We start from the raw sequence: 15,974 nt of genomic DNA, 5'->3' as shown, positions 1-15,974 counted from the left end.
CCTCTATATGACAGCCCTTCAAGTACTTGAAGATAGTGATCATATCACCTCTCAGCCGCCTCCTCTCCAAGCTAAACATCCCCAGCTCCTTCAACCTTTCCTCATAGGACTTGGTCTCTAGACCCCTCACCATCTTCATCGCCCTCCTCTGGACCTGTTCCAGCTTGTCTATATGCTTCTTAAATGTGGTGCCCAAAACGGAACACAATACTCCAGGTGAGGTCTTACCAGAGCAGAGTAAAGCGATACCATCACATCACATGATCTGGACACTATACTTCTGTTGATACAGCCCAAAATTGCATTTGCCTTTTTAGCCACCGCATCACACTGTTGACTCATGTTCAGCGTATGATCCACTAAGACCCTTAGATCCTTTTCGCACATACTACTGCTAAGACAAGTCTCCCCCATCCTATAACCATGCATTGGGGGAGGGACGGTGGCTCAGTGGTAGAGCATCTGCTTGATAAGCAGAAGGTCCCAGGTTCAATCCCTGGCATCTCCAACTAAAAAGGGTCCAGGTAATAGGTGTGAAAAACCTTAGCCTGAGACTCTGGAGAGCCACTGCCAGTCTGAGTAGACAATACTGACTTTGATGGACCAAGGGTCTGATTCAGTATAAGACAGTTTCATATGTTCATATGTTCATTGGATTTTTCCTACCTAAATGCAGAACTTTACATTTATCCCTGTTAAAATTCATTTGATTGATTTTAGCCCAGTTTCCCACCCTGTCAAGGTCATCCTGGATCCTGTTTCTGTCTTCTTCTGTGTTTGCAACCCCTCCCAATTTAATATCACCTGCAAATTTAATAAGCATTCCCTCTATTCCTTCATCGAAATCATTGATAAAGATGTTGAACAAAACAGGTCCCAGGACAGATTCATGAGGTACTTGCCACTTGTCCCTCCTCTCTAAGAGGATGAGGAACCATTCACAAGCACTCTTTGGGTGCGATCTGTCAACCAGTTACAGATCCACCTAACGGTAACAGGATCCAAACCACATTTTACCAACTTGTCAACAAGGATAGTATGTGGAACTTTATCAAAAGCCTTACTGAAATCAAGATAAACCATGTCTACAGCATTCCCCTGATCCAGCAAGGTAGTCACTTTCTCAGAAAAAGACCAGGTTAGTCTGACATGACTTGTTCTTGAGAAACCCATGCTGGCTCTTAGTAATCACATTCATTCTTACTAAATGTTCCAGGACCGTTTGATGATTTTTTCTAAAACTTTTCCAGGTATAGACGTCAAGCTGACAGGTCGGAAGTTACCCGGATTGTCTTTTTCCCCTTCTTGAAGATGGGAACAACATTTGCCCGCCTCCAATCTTCCGGCACCTCTCCTGTTCTCCAAGAATTCTCAAAAATAATAGCCAGAGGGTCAGAAATTACATCCGCAAACTCTTTTAGAAGCCTTGGATGCAATTCATCTGGTCCTGAGGACTTAGTTTAATTTAAAGAAACTAGGTGTTTATGTACTACGCCTATGCTGATCCTAGGTTGGCACTTCATACCCTCCTTATATGTTCTGTTTTTGCCATATTGAGCACCTTTTCCCTCAAAAGAGAAGACTGAGGAAAAGTAGGAATTGAGCAGTTCCGCCCTCTCTTCATTACTTGTTACAATTTCACTTTCTTGCCCTCGCAATGGGCCTACCATGTCCTTGCTCTTTTTCTTACTCTGAACATAAGAAAATAACCTTTTTTTTGTTTTTAGCATCTTTGGCCAGCCTAAGCTCATACTGAGCTTTAGCTTTCCTAACTTTTTCTCTACAAGCACTGGTGATTTGTTTATATTCATCCTTGGTTATAAGGCCCTCCTTCCAATTCCTAAAGGAGTCTTTTGATTTCTCAAGTCTTTAGAGAGCTGTCCATGGAGCCACTTCAGCTTCTTAAGGCTTTTTCCATTTTTTCTTCTCATAGGAATCATCTGTGATTGCGCTTTCAGTATTTCGCTTTTAAGAAACTCCCACCCCTCCTGAACCCTCTTCCTCCTAAGTATTTCTGATCATGGGATTTTACCCATCATAGTTCTAAGTTTATCGAAGTTTGCGTTTCTGAAGTCCAACCTATAAGTCTGACTATGTATACTTTCCCCCTTCCCTAAGACTGTAAATTCCAAAATCACATGCTCACTACTGCCCAGGGTGCCCACTATTTCCACTTCTTCAGTCAATTCTTCCTTGTTGGTGAGAATCAAATCCAAGATAGCAGATCCCCTTCTTCACTTTCTGGAAAAGGAAGTTGACAGCAAGACAAGTCAGGAATCTATTTGACTTTTCATTTTTAGCATAGTTGAACTTTCAACAGATATCCAGGTAATTGAAATCTCCCATAATCACTGTATCCCTTCTCTTGGAGAGCTTTGCAAAGTACTGTAGAAGTATCTCATCCAAGTCCTCTGCCTGACTTGGTGGTCTATAGCAGACCCCCACAATAATATCACTGTTATTTCTTATTCCTTTTATTTTTACCCAGAGACTCTCAACTGAGCTGCCATGCTCAGATTCACATCTTTCCTCACAAGTATATACCTCCTTCACATATACTGCTACGCCTCTGCCCTTTCTCATTTGCCTGTACCTTTTAAATAAGTTGTACCCCTGAATCCTAATATTCCAGTTGTGAGTGTCATCCCACCAAGTTTCAGTAAGGCCTATTATGTCATATTCTCCTTCATTTATTAGGACTTCCATTTCCTCCTGTTTGTTTCCCATACTCTGTGCATTAGTGTAGGGACATTAGAATCCATGTTTTATGTATTCTGAGAGTTTAGTTTCCATACAAACCTGCAAGTTCATATTACCTAGCGTATGCACCACTCTTTGCAAATCTTTAATGTTCTTATCCCCAGTTTCTGGCATCATACGAGGTCTTGAATTATTGTCTCGCTCCCCCATACAATTTAGTTTGAAGCCCTCCTTATTAGGTTAGCAAGGCTGTTACCAAACACCCTTTTCCCTACCGCCATAAGGTGCAAACCATAGTTCTTCCTTATTGGTGAGAATCAAGTTCAAGATAGCAGATCCCATGTTTCCCTCTCCACTTTCTGGAAAATGAAGTTGTCAAGAAAGACAAATTTGCTTTTTAGCAGAGTTGGACTCACTTCCAACAGATATCTGGGTAACTGAAATCTCCCAGGAGCACCATGTCCCATCTCTTTGAGAATTTTGTAATCTGTTTTAGGAGTGCCTTATCCAAGTCCTCTGTCTGACTTGGTAGTCTATAGCAATTCCCACCATAAATATCACTATTATTTCTTGTCTTATTTTATTTGTACCCAGAGACTCAAGTGAACTTTCATGCTCATATTCACATATTTCCTCACAAGTATATACCTCCTTTACATGTAATGTTACTCCTCCACCCTTCCTTCTTTGTCTGTCCTTTTTAAATAAATTGTATTACTCAATCCTAATATTCGTACTGCAAGTATCATCTCACTAGGTTTCAGTAATGCCTATTAGGTCATAGACCCCTTCTTGTATTCGGGCTTCCAGTTCCTCCTGTTCATTTCCCATACTCTGCACATTAGTGTAGTTGAATTCTATTGCTATCATCTGGTGTATTTTCTGCTCCTCCCAGTTTGGTGTCATCTGCAAATTCCCACATTACCATTGTGCAGAAAGGAGCAATATTGCAGCAGTTTTTATGCCACGAGGGTAGCATAATTGAGCAGGACTGGAGGAACTATGGAAATATTAGTAAGCCAATGTTGTCCCAGTTTATAACTTGAACCCATCCAAGTTTCCTAGCCAACACTCCCAAATACCTCCCAACAGTGACATCCTCACTGTTGATCTTCAGGAGGCAGTTTTATTTAGATTTTGTTTTATTTATTTAGAACAGCATTTTTATTGATTTAGCTGTTGGTATTGGCAGTCCTATTTGGATGTTTTAAACAGTGGTTTCTGTGTGTTTTATAATTGTTTTGGTACTTTTATAATGCTATATTTGTATTTATATTGTTATATTTATATTGTAAGCTACCTTGAGTTCCACAGGGTGGTTTAAGGTTTTGCCCAGATGCAATCACAAGACTTCTTGAAAAGGATCAAAAGAAGTTTTAATGATGGTACCTTAAAGCAAACATTACATGGCAAGTGATCACTAGTCCAAGTCTTGCCAGTCTGGAGTACAATCAAAAATTATCAGCTATTATAGAGGAGGGAGCAATGGCTACTCAATTTCTCGTGCCCACCAAAAGTCTTGAAAGTCTTTTGGAATAGTATACAGTTCTTTCTCAAGCCTCAGGAGTCAAGGTCAAATCCTCTCTTCAGTTGGTGCCTATCAGCATTGCCCAGGGAGACCAGATTAGAGTTGTCTTCCCACGACTACTTCCCACCTGTGAGCCTGAAGCATCCCACATCACACAACATACTGAATATTCAGAAAGAGGCCTAGTGATTGTTAATAGCTAAAAGCAAGTCTACGCAATTAGTATTAAGTGGAATCTAAAAAATGCTACATTTGCTATGAACTTATTAATAAGCAAGGATAATAAGACCATGGCAATAGCATCAGCAATTCCAGCTGGCATCAGCAATCCCAACATTGGTCAGAAAACAGCAACTTTGCAGTGGAACATTGTCAGGGACTTGTTCCTGACAGGTGGCTAATAAAATTTTGAATAAATAAGAGGCCTGGAGGTACAGTACAGCTTCTCCCATGAAGGATTAAGACAGGAGTTTGTGCCTGGAAGTAGGAAGTTCTTCCATGCCTGCAATATTGAAGCATTTGTTAAAAATCTCCTTTCCTAATTCAAAATCTTGAGTCACAGCAATTACTACTTAAAGCCAGTCTCAAATGGGGAGATTGTTCCTACAGCACAACAAACTCAATCTGGATACAAAGCTGAAGTAAGGGAACTATGGTCAATGTTCCCTCTAAACTGTGGAGTCTTGTGAGCAAAAATTCTACTTTGTGAGCTACAGGCATTAAAGTTGTGAGCTAGTGCATAAATTAGTTTGCTCTAGGGCTATAGGGCTACAAAAATGTGAGAGCTGGGGGCTAAAAAATTGTGAGCTAGCTGACACTAACTCAGCTTAGAGGGAACACTGACTGTGGTATTTTTTTTTCCTCGTGCAATCCTCCCTCCCTCAGAACCCAGGCAGCATTAAGCTCTTACAACTCCATAATACTGACAGAGGAAACAGTTTCAAGGATGAAAGCATGGCCTACATATAACACTCATGATGAAAAGCAGAGGGCCCGAATCCTAGCCCCATCAGGCTTCCTTTACTCTTTTTTCAGATCTTTCAACTCTGATTCAGCCTGGTGGCTCTTAGCGAACCTTCCTTTGCTGCCAGGGGGGATTGGGGCGGGGGGGGGGGAGACGAAAGAAACAAGGAATTCAGTAGGACTAATCACAAACCATTCAGTTTCATCAGTGACTAATCACAAACCATTCAGTCCCTCCATTCAAGAACTTCATTTGTGAAAGTGCAGAAGGGCTACTTGTACCAGTGGCATTTAATTTCAGCTATGAATGATAGTTGAACCATTCTTAGTAAGATGTGCTTATCAATATTTATCTGAGAGGAAATATGCAGGAAATGTGGCTGTGTGTTGGATGGTGCTTTAGCTTCTTCCTGTGCAGTTTTAAGATTGTGTACTCAAGAATAAATTTCACTGACCACACTGCCATTTCATCTCTTGTAAATGTGTTTAAGATTGCAGCCTTTAGCGCACAAATCATCAATAAAGCAATGGCAAGATCTTTCACAATAAGAACATAAGAGAAGCCATGTTGGATCAGGCCAACGGCCCATCAAGTCCAACACTCTGTGTCACACAGTGGCAAAATTTTTTATATACACACACATACACTGTGGCTAATAGCCACTGATGGACCTGTGCTCCATATTTTTATCTAAACCCCTCTTGAAGGTGGCTATACTTGTGGCTGCCACCACCTCCTGTGGCAGTGAATTCCACATGTTAATCACCCTTTGGGTGAAGAAGTACTTCCTTTTATCCAATCATATGCACTGTTGTAAAATGGCTTCATGGTATTAACTATAGACAGACGTGGATTTGAGGAAGATTCCTTATGGTGATCCAAGGATATTTTTTCCTTCAGAAGGTTCCCCGCTAATCTCCAGTTATTCTACAGCTATTTCATTAATAATATATTAGCTGGATTTCAGTTATGTTCAGATAATTTTTCCATAGGCTTGTTGCTTCTTCTAGGAAAAGCTGAGAATTGTTAATTGAACTGAAATTCAAAAGTAGTGGCTGAGTTTAAACAAATGAAACACTGAGAAAATGGAGGGAAACCCCTATCAAGATGGCTTAAAAACAGTCAGTTGTGAGCCCTCTTCTCTTTGTGGTCCAGGGGCTTTCAGCTCATTTTGAGGCCAAGTTAGAGGGTATCGTGAATTCAGCACTTAGAGTGAAATTAAAAGACCTTAATGTATTTGTGGTAGTGTGCTAACGGCAGCCCAACTGCTTCTATTCAAAAACTCAAGTGTAATTCCTTTGTATTGGGACTAGGGGACTGGGTAACATGTCTCTACAAAATAATACTCCACACTTTTTCCTTGGAAATTCTGCTAAGGAGCTGACTTATGCTGCCATCTTCATTAAGGCACTAGTTCACTTTGGCCTGTGTGAGAAGAGTCAACATGTACTAACCTATTGATTGGCAGTTGTTGCCAATATATTTTTCTTTTTTTTCTCCTGAAGGTGGCAGCAGTCAGCCAAGTCATCAGGTTTGTCAAGCAACTTGCAGTCTTCTGGTGCCAAAGTGGATGCTCTCAGGGAAGAGATGGAGGAGGCAGCAAATAGAGTGGAGATTTGCAGGGTATCTTTCTTTTCTCCCGCTCCCCACATGGTCTCAGAGTGATTCTTTATGAGAAAACCATTGTTTGTAACCTGTGGAAAGAGTATGATGGTGCAAAATGCAATGTTATAACTTGTGGAGGACAGAGTTAACAGTTGTATCTCTTTACTGTTTCACCTCAGACGGCTGACTATAACTTCAAATAAGATCTATGTGTAAATTATGGTTTGATTAACTATGTTGGGGGGGGGGTTAAGTTGAGTTTCCATAAAAGCAAGACAGTTTGCAGCATTTCAGTTTTATAAATCATAGTTATAATAAAAGCATTGGCACATTCCTCAATCTTTATTGGAAGTTGTGGCAATCACAGGCCATGCACTCTGTCTGTCACCACTCCCCCCTGTCATTGGGTGTGTCATGAAGACACTAGGTGCACTCCCCCTCTGTGACCTGCCTACTGCCGGCCCTGTCAGGCCAGAACCCCATCAGTCAGCCTCTGATGTCTAAGGAAGAAAGTTCTCTGCTGAGAAGTTCTCCTGGAGCCCTACTGATCACTACTGCCTCTCCTCAATCTATCACTCCCCCCAAAAACAATACTGCCAGCGTTTTGCTGCTTTCAACTAACACTCCCTGTCAAAGTTGCACTTGCCCAGTATGTCCCCCACCCCTGCTCCTACTGTTTGGGAGGTGAGGTGTATATATATTCTATTTATAAATATGCCAGAATATACTCCTTATGGGGCAATATTCCACCTTTTCATTTACAGCACAGTCTGTGGTTGAATCTAGTGTGAACTAATATCATGTGGCACACATACTTCCTTAAGTAATGGTGAACATAATTTATTAACTATATACACTAAGACCTCAGATTCAGTGGGAGCTCACAGGAGCACAGCTCCTGAACCTTTCTGAGAGTTCCACCTTCTTGTCATTGAATAGTAAGTGCAGCTGCATAACAATCCCTGGATGAGCTCCACCACCTATTTTTCTACAAGATGACCGCTGTATACACTGAAGCAAACTCTGACAGAAAACAGTAAAATCTCTTCAACTGACAGAAAAGGAATGTTCCATCACAATGGGGGAGGGGGGAGTTCAGCAGAGCAGAGAAACAAACTGTCTATATTCTATTCTCTCCATACTCAAGCCCCCTTTGCACCTGCAAATAGTCTTCACTCTTTCTATTCAAATTAGGCTGCAGTAAACTGCTTGCTTTAAGAGGCAGGAAGCCATTTGAAGGCTCCCTTTCACTCCCCCTCACCTGCAAGTGGGAGGAGGTGAAAGTCAGGCTTCTAATGGCTTCCTGCCTGCTTGTCTGTCTTCCTGCCATTTCTCTGTCTCCCTGTCTTCCTTCTTTTCCCATTGTTTAATTCCTTTCTCCCAAACTTTTACATAGCTCTCACTTTATTCATTCCTCTCTCTCTGTCTCTCTCTGTCTTTGGCTATTTCTACACTTGGCAGAATATCCTCTCTCGGTGCTCATTTTAAGTGATCATCTGCATTGCCTATCTTCACTTCTGTCTTGCTTTGCATGTTCCAACGTCCTCTACACTGTTTGTTGAATGGGTATGGAAAATGATTTCACCCTGGAGTTGCTCCTCAATTTAGAAGAGTACTTTTGAACAGGAGTATTCCTGAACATCCAGATCTAAAGTTGTAATTGTAGAACTTTCCCTCCGAGTTTTCAAACTCCTCAACAAAGCCCTGTCCCACATTTCATTGTTGGCTTGCAAGAGCTCTCATTCACGAAGTCACTGGGTGCGCTGCTAAGAGACATGTTGGTGTGTGCTCTCCTTTGAGCAGGGTTTCCCTTGCAAGGCCCGACTGCTCTCACTTTCAATGCAAAAGCAGCCAATCAGGGTGTCGGCACAGCTTCTAAGAGCTGTGTTTTCCTCGCTAGGGAGACCTGATTCAGAGGAGAACACATCCCGCCCAGCTGCTCTCACCTTCAAAGGGCATCGGTGCAGCTTCTTTGAGCGCGACTTGGAGAACACCTCTGCAGTGCACTCTCGGAGGTACTCCATGCCTCCAAGAGCACACTACACAGGCCTGACTCAGTTGTAGCCTGCTCAGCCCTCCTTCCATGTGTCATCTGCTCTCCCCATGGGTGGGAGTGTGGTGGCAGGGCAGGTGTGGATGGGGTGCATGGGACAGTTACTGGCCTGGGGTGCCGAGGCTCTAGTGTCAAGCATTGTATACCCATTCTATATTGCAGAAGCCAGATCTTAGACTTGTTACTTTTATATAAAGAATTCAGATTGTAGTATTGTTACTAACCCAAAGTTAAAATGTGAGCACATCAAAGTAGCAACCCCCACCTTTCTTCTTTCGCTTTTACTAACAGATGCAGGAATGTCCTCTTTGAAGATAAGACCTCCTGGGACTTGTTCCCAGGCCTAGCCAGGCCTGAACCCAGGATGTGCTAGCCGCAATATAGATAAGGAACCCAGAGTGTGAATTTCACATGTGAATGTAGAATTGTTTATAGAACTTTTGATGTGCCATTTTAAAGCTTGTATTCTAGTGCTACAAAGTATCAGCCCCAATCTTCAGCTTGAATGAGCCACATGGATTATCAATAAACCTAACTTTGTTTCAAAATCCAAGGACTGGTTATTTTGAAATCTCATGCTTGACACCTAGCACTGGACCTGCCTGCATCCCAGACAGGCAAAAGAGGCAGTGGTGACATGTGCACCGCTCAGAGGCTGCCTTTCTTTGCAAAGAAAGGCAGCCTCTTGAATGGCGGAGAGATGCCCTGCTGCCCCCTTCAGCTGCCTTTTCTTGCCATCAATGTGTGCACTGCCATGAGGGGTGGGAGTGAGATCCTTGCCTGAGGTGGCAGGACCCATGGCCAGCACATAGGAGTAGGCAAGGTTGGCAGCAGCCTAGAGCACCACCTCGCCTATGGGACGCCCCCCACCACCACTCTTGACTGAGAGCAACTGGATGGCACATAGGCGGCACTCTCCACTGAGCAGGGAAGCTGGACTCAGAGAACGAACTCTGTCCAGCTGCTCTCGCCTTGAAAGCAAGAGCAGCCAAGCAGGGCATGTTCTCCTCCAAGCCCAGAAGAGAAGAGTGCGCCTTCAGGCAAGAGAAGCCAAGTGGGGTGCCTTCTTCTCCTCTGAGCTCAGCTTCCCTTGCAAGGAGAAAGAGGTGGCATATGGCAGCAATGTGTGCACTGCCACGTGGGGGGCGGGGGTCCTTGCTTGGGGCAGCATCTCTCCTATTCCAGGTTGTTGGCGGCTCTGCCCGCTTCTCCTTCCCTCTCCTTGAATAAAAACCAAGCTCTAACCAGACCCAGAGCGAAGCCCATTTTGGGTGGTTGAGAGTGTGTGTTTGACAGCAGCACCTTGACTGGGGTTTCAACCCCCCTCCCCCACCTATGAGAGATAGCTGAATTGAACCTCCAGCCTCTAGGAGGGGTGAGGGCCTGCAGGGTTTCTTCTTTCTTTTGCAAATGTAGATGTAAAATTGCAAAAGATGAGGAGCAAATTTTTAAATGTGGAAGCATTTTGAATGATGCGAGTTTATAGCAGGCGGATTCAGTGCTCGCTAGATCTGGAGCAAAGCTGAATGGAGAAAGGGCCTTTTGTCTTTTTCTTTCATTCTATCTTCCTTCTCATTTTTCTTTCACTCCTTCCCTACTCTCTTTTTACTACCTCCCTTCTGTTTCTCTTCTCATTTTTTCTTTGTATCTCTGTCTTTCTGTCTTTATTTCATTCTGACTGCGATCACACACACTAAATAATGCACTTTCAGTTAGGATTGCCTGGTCCAATTCAAGAAATATCTGGGGACTTCAAGTGTGGAGCCAGGAGCAAGGTTGTGACAAGCATAATTGAACTCCATAGGAAGTTCTGCCCATCACATTTAAAGGGACTGCATACTTTTAAATGCCTTCTCTTCATTGGAAATATTGAAGGATAGGGTCACCTTCTTTTTTGGCTCTTAGAATTGGACCCCCTGGTCCAAATTTTTTTAAATTTGGATGGTGTTTTTAAGCACTGGATGCTATGCTGAAAAATGGGTGCCTCTTCCTCAAACAACATCACCCTCAGAGCCCCAGATACCTGCAGATCAATTCACCATTATGTCCTATGGGAATCGGTCTCTCTAGGGAATAATGGAGTGCCCAGCAGGCATTTTCTTCCCCTCCCTCCTGCTTTCTGATGACCCTGAAGCAGGGGGAGGGCCTCCAAACCAGGGGATCCCCTGCTCCCACCTGGGGATTGTCAACCCTACTTTCAATCCACTTCCAATGCACTTTCCAACTGGATTTTACTGTGTGAACTGGCAAAATCCAGATGGGAAGTGCTTTGAAACTGGATTGATATTGCATTATTTAAAGTGTGTGATTGCAGCCTCTGTCTGTCCACCTTTCTTCCTTCCATTTCTCTTTCACTCTTTTCTTGCCATCTTTTTCCTACCATCCTTTCTCTTTCTTTTTCTTTCATTCTGTTTGTCTTCCTTCCTTCCTTCCTTCCTTCCTTCCTTCCTTCCTTCCTTCCTTCCTTCCTTCCTTCCTTCCTTCCTTCCTTCCTTCCTTCCTTCCTTCCTTCCTTCCTTCCTTCCTTCCTTCCTTCCTTCCTCCTACACATTCATCACCCCGCTCCCGAATATTTTTCTAAGGCCCATTGTATTTTTTCCTACAACGGGTTTTACTCCTAGTATAAGTATAAAAGCCCTTTCATCTTGGCAAAATGGAGATCGCTCATTGGATGGGAGTGCTCCTTCAAACCATCAATCAAGATTATTTTCATGCCATTGGCTGAGTCCACTTCTCTTTCCTGCATGAGCCAAGCTGATTCTGTCTGTAAAAGGCAACCAACCTTGATTGTGGCAGTTTCTGGCTTTCCCTAATCTCCCATTGGCTGAGTCACCTGTTGCAATGCTTTGCAAAGTAGAGAAAGAAACCCTACACTCAATTGGCTGTGGGAGGAGGAGGAGGAAAAGAGCCAGAGAAAGCCTTCCCTTGATTGGCTGAGAGCTCCTCCCTCTCCTCCTCTGGAAGGGAAACAGCCAGAGATTGGGGGGGGGGAATGGTGTCCTCTGGCAGCAGACCAAATACAGAGGGGGAGGGAGGAAAAAGCAAGGCAGAGAGAGAGATTGAAGTCCTGTGCTTAAGACCAAGAAGTAAGACTGTTGGTCTGAAAGGTATCACTAAAGGCCACTGAAGGAGAACTCATTGAAGCCAGTCCTGACTATGGTTGCCAGTTCCAGGTTGGTGGAAAATCCCTGGAGATTCTGTGGTGGAGTTTGAGGAGGGCATAGGAATCAGAGAGCAGTCTGCCATACCCAGGTTTTTGCTATGGAAACTCACTGAGTGATTTAGGACCAGTCGCAGACTTTCAACCTAACCTACCTCACAGGTTGTTATGCAAATCAAAGGGGGGGGGGAGAGGAGAATGATGTAAGCTGCTTCTGCCCCCCATGGAGAAAGACTGTCCTTTTCCTATGTAGATGCTCCAGGGATTGGGGAGAAGATGGAAAGCTTAAGTCAGAGGGGTAGCTAAAGGCTGATGTTTCGCTGGGAAGGAGATAGGGTTGTCAATTCCAGGTTAGGAAAGTCTTGGAGATTTAAAGGGTGGAGCCTGGAGAGGGTGGGATTTGAGGAGGAGTGGGACTTCATACAGGTACAATGCCATAGACTACATCCTCCAAACCAGCCATTTCCTCCTGGGGAACCACTGTGGCCAGTCTCCAGGTGATGACTGGAGATCACTCAGAATTACAGCTGCTCTTCAGATGGCAGAGATCAACTCCTCTTGAGGTGGAAGGGAGTGAATGCCTTCACTTGGGTGGGTGAGAAGACAGCAAGGGTGGGGGGTACTTGCCCAGAGCCTCTCTCTAGAGCCTGTTGTATTTTTCGTCACAATGGGCCTTATTCCTAGTCTGAATTATAATGTGCCTATTATTTCTGTACTTTCTGCAGGATCAGCTGTCAGCTGATATGTACAACTTTGTGGCCAAAGAGATAGACTATGCAAATTATTTCCAGACTGTAAGTACCTGGCATTTTGTTGTTGCTATAATATTCCTTTCCTTTTCCTTCCTCTACCTCCTCTGTCAACCTTCAGCGATTTCCAGGGCACACAGTCTTCATATTTGCCCCTAATTTTGTCTTTCTTCCAGTTAATAGAAGTGCAAGCTGAGTACCACAGAAAGTCATTAGCACTTTTACAGAACGTGTTGCCTCAGATTAAAGCACAACAAGGTAAGTCATCTGCAGTTTCTGCAATGTTATTATAGTTACCTATGGTACTGTGAGCATTTAGTAGTACTTTCTGAGGCCCTGTGATTTTCATACCTCTTCCCCACTTGTTGGTCTCTTCCTACTCAAGTGTCAGAAGGCCCATTGATCCCTGTCCTGCAGTCTGCAGCACAAGCCAGCTGTGGCAGGTTGGATTGCAAATAGCTAGCAGTCCCCAAAACTGGGGGGGAGGGGGGAGTTGTGGGGAACAAAGACTGAAAAGCAAGAAAGAGAATTATCACCATGAAAGTGTTCGGAGGTGTTGTCATCTCTGTAAACTGAAATCCTAGAGTTCACCTGGTCTGACTCTGAGTTATGAAAGGCTAAACTTCTAGCAGTCCACTAATTGCCTGTTGTTGGAAGTGATTCAGACATGTATGGGCTTCATCCCAAATATAGTTGCCGCCTATCTACCCAAAAAATCTAAATAGCTCTAGCTTGGTAAAAATTGTTTCAGCTGGGCAGACCAATAAGGAATTCTCTTTCTATTTGGTTTTATGCATTTTCAGTTTCCTTTCTTTTTCAGGGGGGATTCATTTACTTAACAATTTCATTATGATGTCCCCAGAATCTATCATTTCTGCCCTGGCACTGTAGCTCAGTGACAGAGCATCTGCTTGGTATTCAGAAAGTCCCAGATTTTCATTCCTTGGAATCTCCAGTTAAGGATCAGATAGTAGGTGATGTCACTGTTGAACTTGAGCTCAACCTGAGACCCTGGAGAACCATGGCCGGTCTGAGTAGACAATACTGACCTTGATGGACCAGTGGGCTGTCTCAGTGTAAAGCAGCTTCATGAGTTCATTTGACAATCATATTTTTTATTATGCCTTTCAACTGAAAAACTCAGCATGTTGTATATGGTTTTCTTTTCCTACTTTATCCTCCAAACAACCCTGTGAGGTAGGTTTGTCTGAGAGAGAGTGACTGGCCTAAGGTCATCCAGTGAATTTCATGGCTGCATGGCGACTTACATCCAAGTCATCCAAGTTTTGGTCCAACACTCTAACCACTACAGCACATTTTCTTTGTATGTCTTATTATTTTCTATTTTTTTCCTCTGGCTATTGCTTTACTGTCAGCATTTCACAAGTAGAGATGGGCACCAACTGGCTCATGAACGAAAGTTTGTGACAAATTTTGGCCAGTTCATGGTTCGCAAAGTGACCATATTAGGTCAAGCAGCACAAACTTTGCACAAACTTTCACACTGTTCAAAGATGTTTGTGTGTTGTTTTGTGAATGGATACATTTCCAGACAAATTGTCTCTACGCAATCTAAATGTTTACCAAACTTCAAAGCAATTGGGGGGGGCGGAACTTGGAGGGCCTGTAGAGGAGCATCCAGGGAATGTCCCCTGCAACTTTGATGTCTCTAGCTTACACATGATACACTTGTGAACCTCCTGAACCTACACCTGTCGAAATGACTGCCTGGGAAAATGACGGATGGTCATTTCTGCAGAAAGCACTTTCTTGGGGGTACCTTCTCATAAATCCAATTCTCCCCAAACATAGAGGGCAGTTACAGCAGAATCAGACAGAAATTCCCTTCTCTGGCACTGCTGGGCTATTCTACCAGGTCATGGACCTCATGACTTGAACTGGTTCATTTGGCCCCTAAAAGTTTGTGATGGTTCATGATTCATGAACTGGGCATGCCAAGAACTGAACCACATTTGCCCTGTTTGTACCTATTCCTATTCACAGACTACACATTTCAGATGAGGACCATTGTTTTATTTGGGTCTTTTGTATTGTACAGATCATGGAACTGGAGGCTGTTGTTGGGGGTGCCAGGCTGAGGGTCCAGGGTCGCACTTGAGATAACTAGCATGAAAACAAGGATGAATATGTTTTAAGTTCTTAGGTAACTCAAGTTCAACAGTCACATTATTTATAATCCGCTTAATGGAGAAGGGTCCCAGATATTTCATGCCCAGTTTCTTACAGTTTGGGGCATTTGGAAGGTGTTTGGTGGATACATATACTGTATCCCCTACTTTGAGGTCCCATAACTTGGAATGTTTTTTGTCATAATGTTTTTATAAGTGTCTTTAGCTCTGATTAGTTCCTTCTGTATGGTGCCCCAGTCCTGTGAAATCCAAGTCCACCATTCAGTAAAATCCACTGGGGCAGTAGAAGGGGACAGGAGTTCCGGGAAGGGCTTTCCCTCATAGCCATTTACCACCAGGAATGGGCTAGTGTTAGTGGCGCTATGAATGCTGTTATTGTAAGCATATTCTGTGAAAGATAGGAGGGGCACCCAATTGTCCTGTTGGAGTGAGGTGTAACACCCTAAAAACTGTTCGAGCACCCCGTTCATGCGTTCTGTCTGTCCGTCTGTTTGGGGGTGGTAGGATGAACTGATCCCCTACTCTATCCCTGCCAAGGAGCAGAGGTGCACCCAAAAGTTGGCAATGAACTGTGGGCCGCGGTCGGAGATCACCTTACTCAGAAAAGCATGTAGCCGAAAGACATGCTGTATAAACAATTGAGCCAACTTTTTTGCCATGGGCACTGTTTGCAAGGGATGAAGTGAGCCTGCTTTGAAAACGTATCTACTACCACCCACACAACCGTGTTCCTGTGGGAAGGGGAAAGGTCAGTTATAAAGTTATAAAGTCAGTTATAAAGTCCATGAGATACATTCCTGAGGCCGGGGCTAAGGGTTGCAATTGCCTGGGAGGTGGTTGTCCGCTCTTTTTTTGCCATGATGCAGGTTGGGCAACTGGCAAGGTATTGTGCTATGTCTTTTCAGAGCCCAGGCCACCAAAATTGCCATTGTATTAGGTGGATGGTTTTTACAAAACCGAAATGTCCCCCCAATTTGGAGTTGTGGACTCGTTGCATGACTCCCTCTCATAGTGGACTTGGGATAAACAATTTATTATCCTTGTACCATAAACCCTAAGGGGAAG

The 15,974-nt window shown here is 43.7% G+C and overlaps 1 protein-coding gene and 1 non-coding gene across 9 annotated transcripts in view; both read left to right on the top strand.

The window, feature by feature from the left end:
* ARHGAP44 (Rho GTPase activating protein 44) overlaps positions 1-15,974 on the top strand; it is a 385,723-nt gene that overhangs the window by 179,620 nt on the left and 190,129 nt on the right. For all 8 annotated transcript variants that reach the window (XM_060252571.1, XM_060252572.1, XM_060252570.1 and 5 more), the window contains exons 7-9: positions 6,698-6,815; positions 12,736-12,804; positions 12,936-13,017. In XM_060252571.1, coding sequence (XP_060108554.1) covers positions 6,698-6,815; positions 12,736-12,804; positions 12,936-13,017 — 269 coding nt within the window. The remainder of the gene's footprint in view (positions 1-6,697; positions 6,816-12,735; positions 12,805-12,935; positions 13,018-15,974) is intronic.
* Positions 442-508, top strand: TRNAI-GAU (transfer RNA isoleucine (anticodon GAU)). The gene has a single exon. It is a non-coding gene; the product is annotated as a tRNA-Ile (tRNA).

The sequence above is a fragment of the Heteronotia binoei genome, chromosome 13 (genome assembly GCF_032191835.1).
Source record: "Heteronotia binoei isolate CCM8104 ecotype False Entrance Well chromosome 13, APGP_CSIRO_Hbin_v1, whole genome shotgun sequence".
Lineage (NCBI taxonomy): Eukaryota > Metazoa > Chordata > Lepidosauria > Squamata > Gekkonidae > Heteronotia > Heteronotia binoei.
The sequence above is the reverse complement of the archived record's forward strand: the minus strand, read 5'-3'. Positions and strand labels throughout refer to the sequence as shown.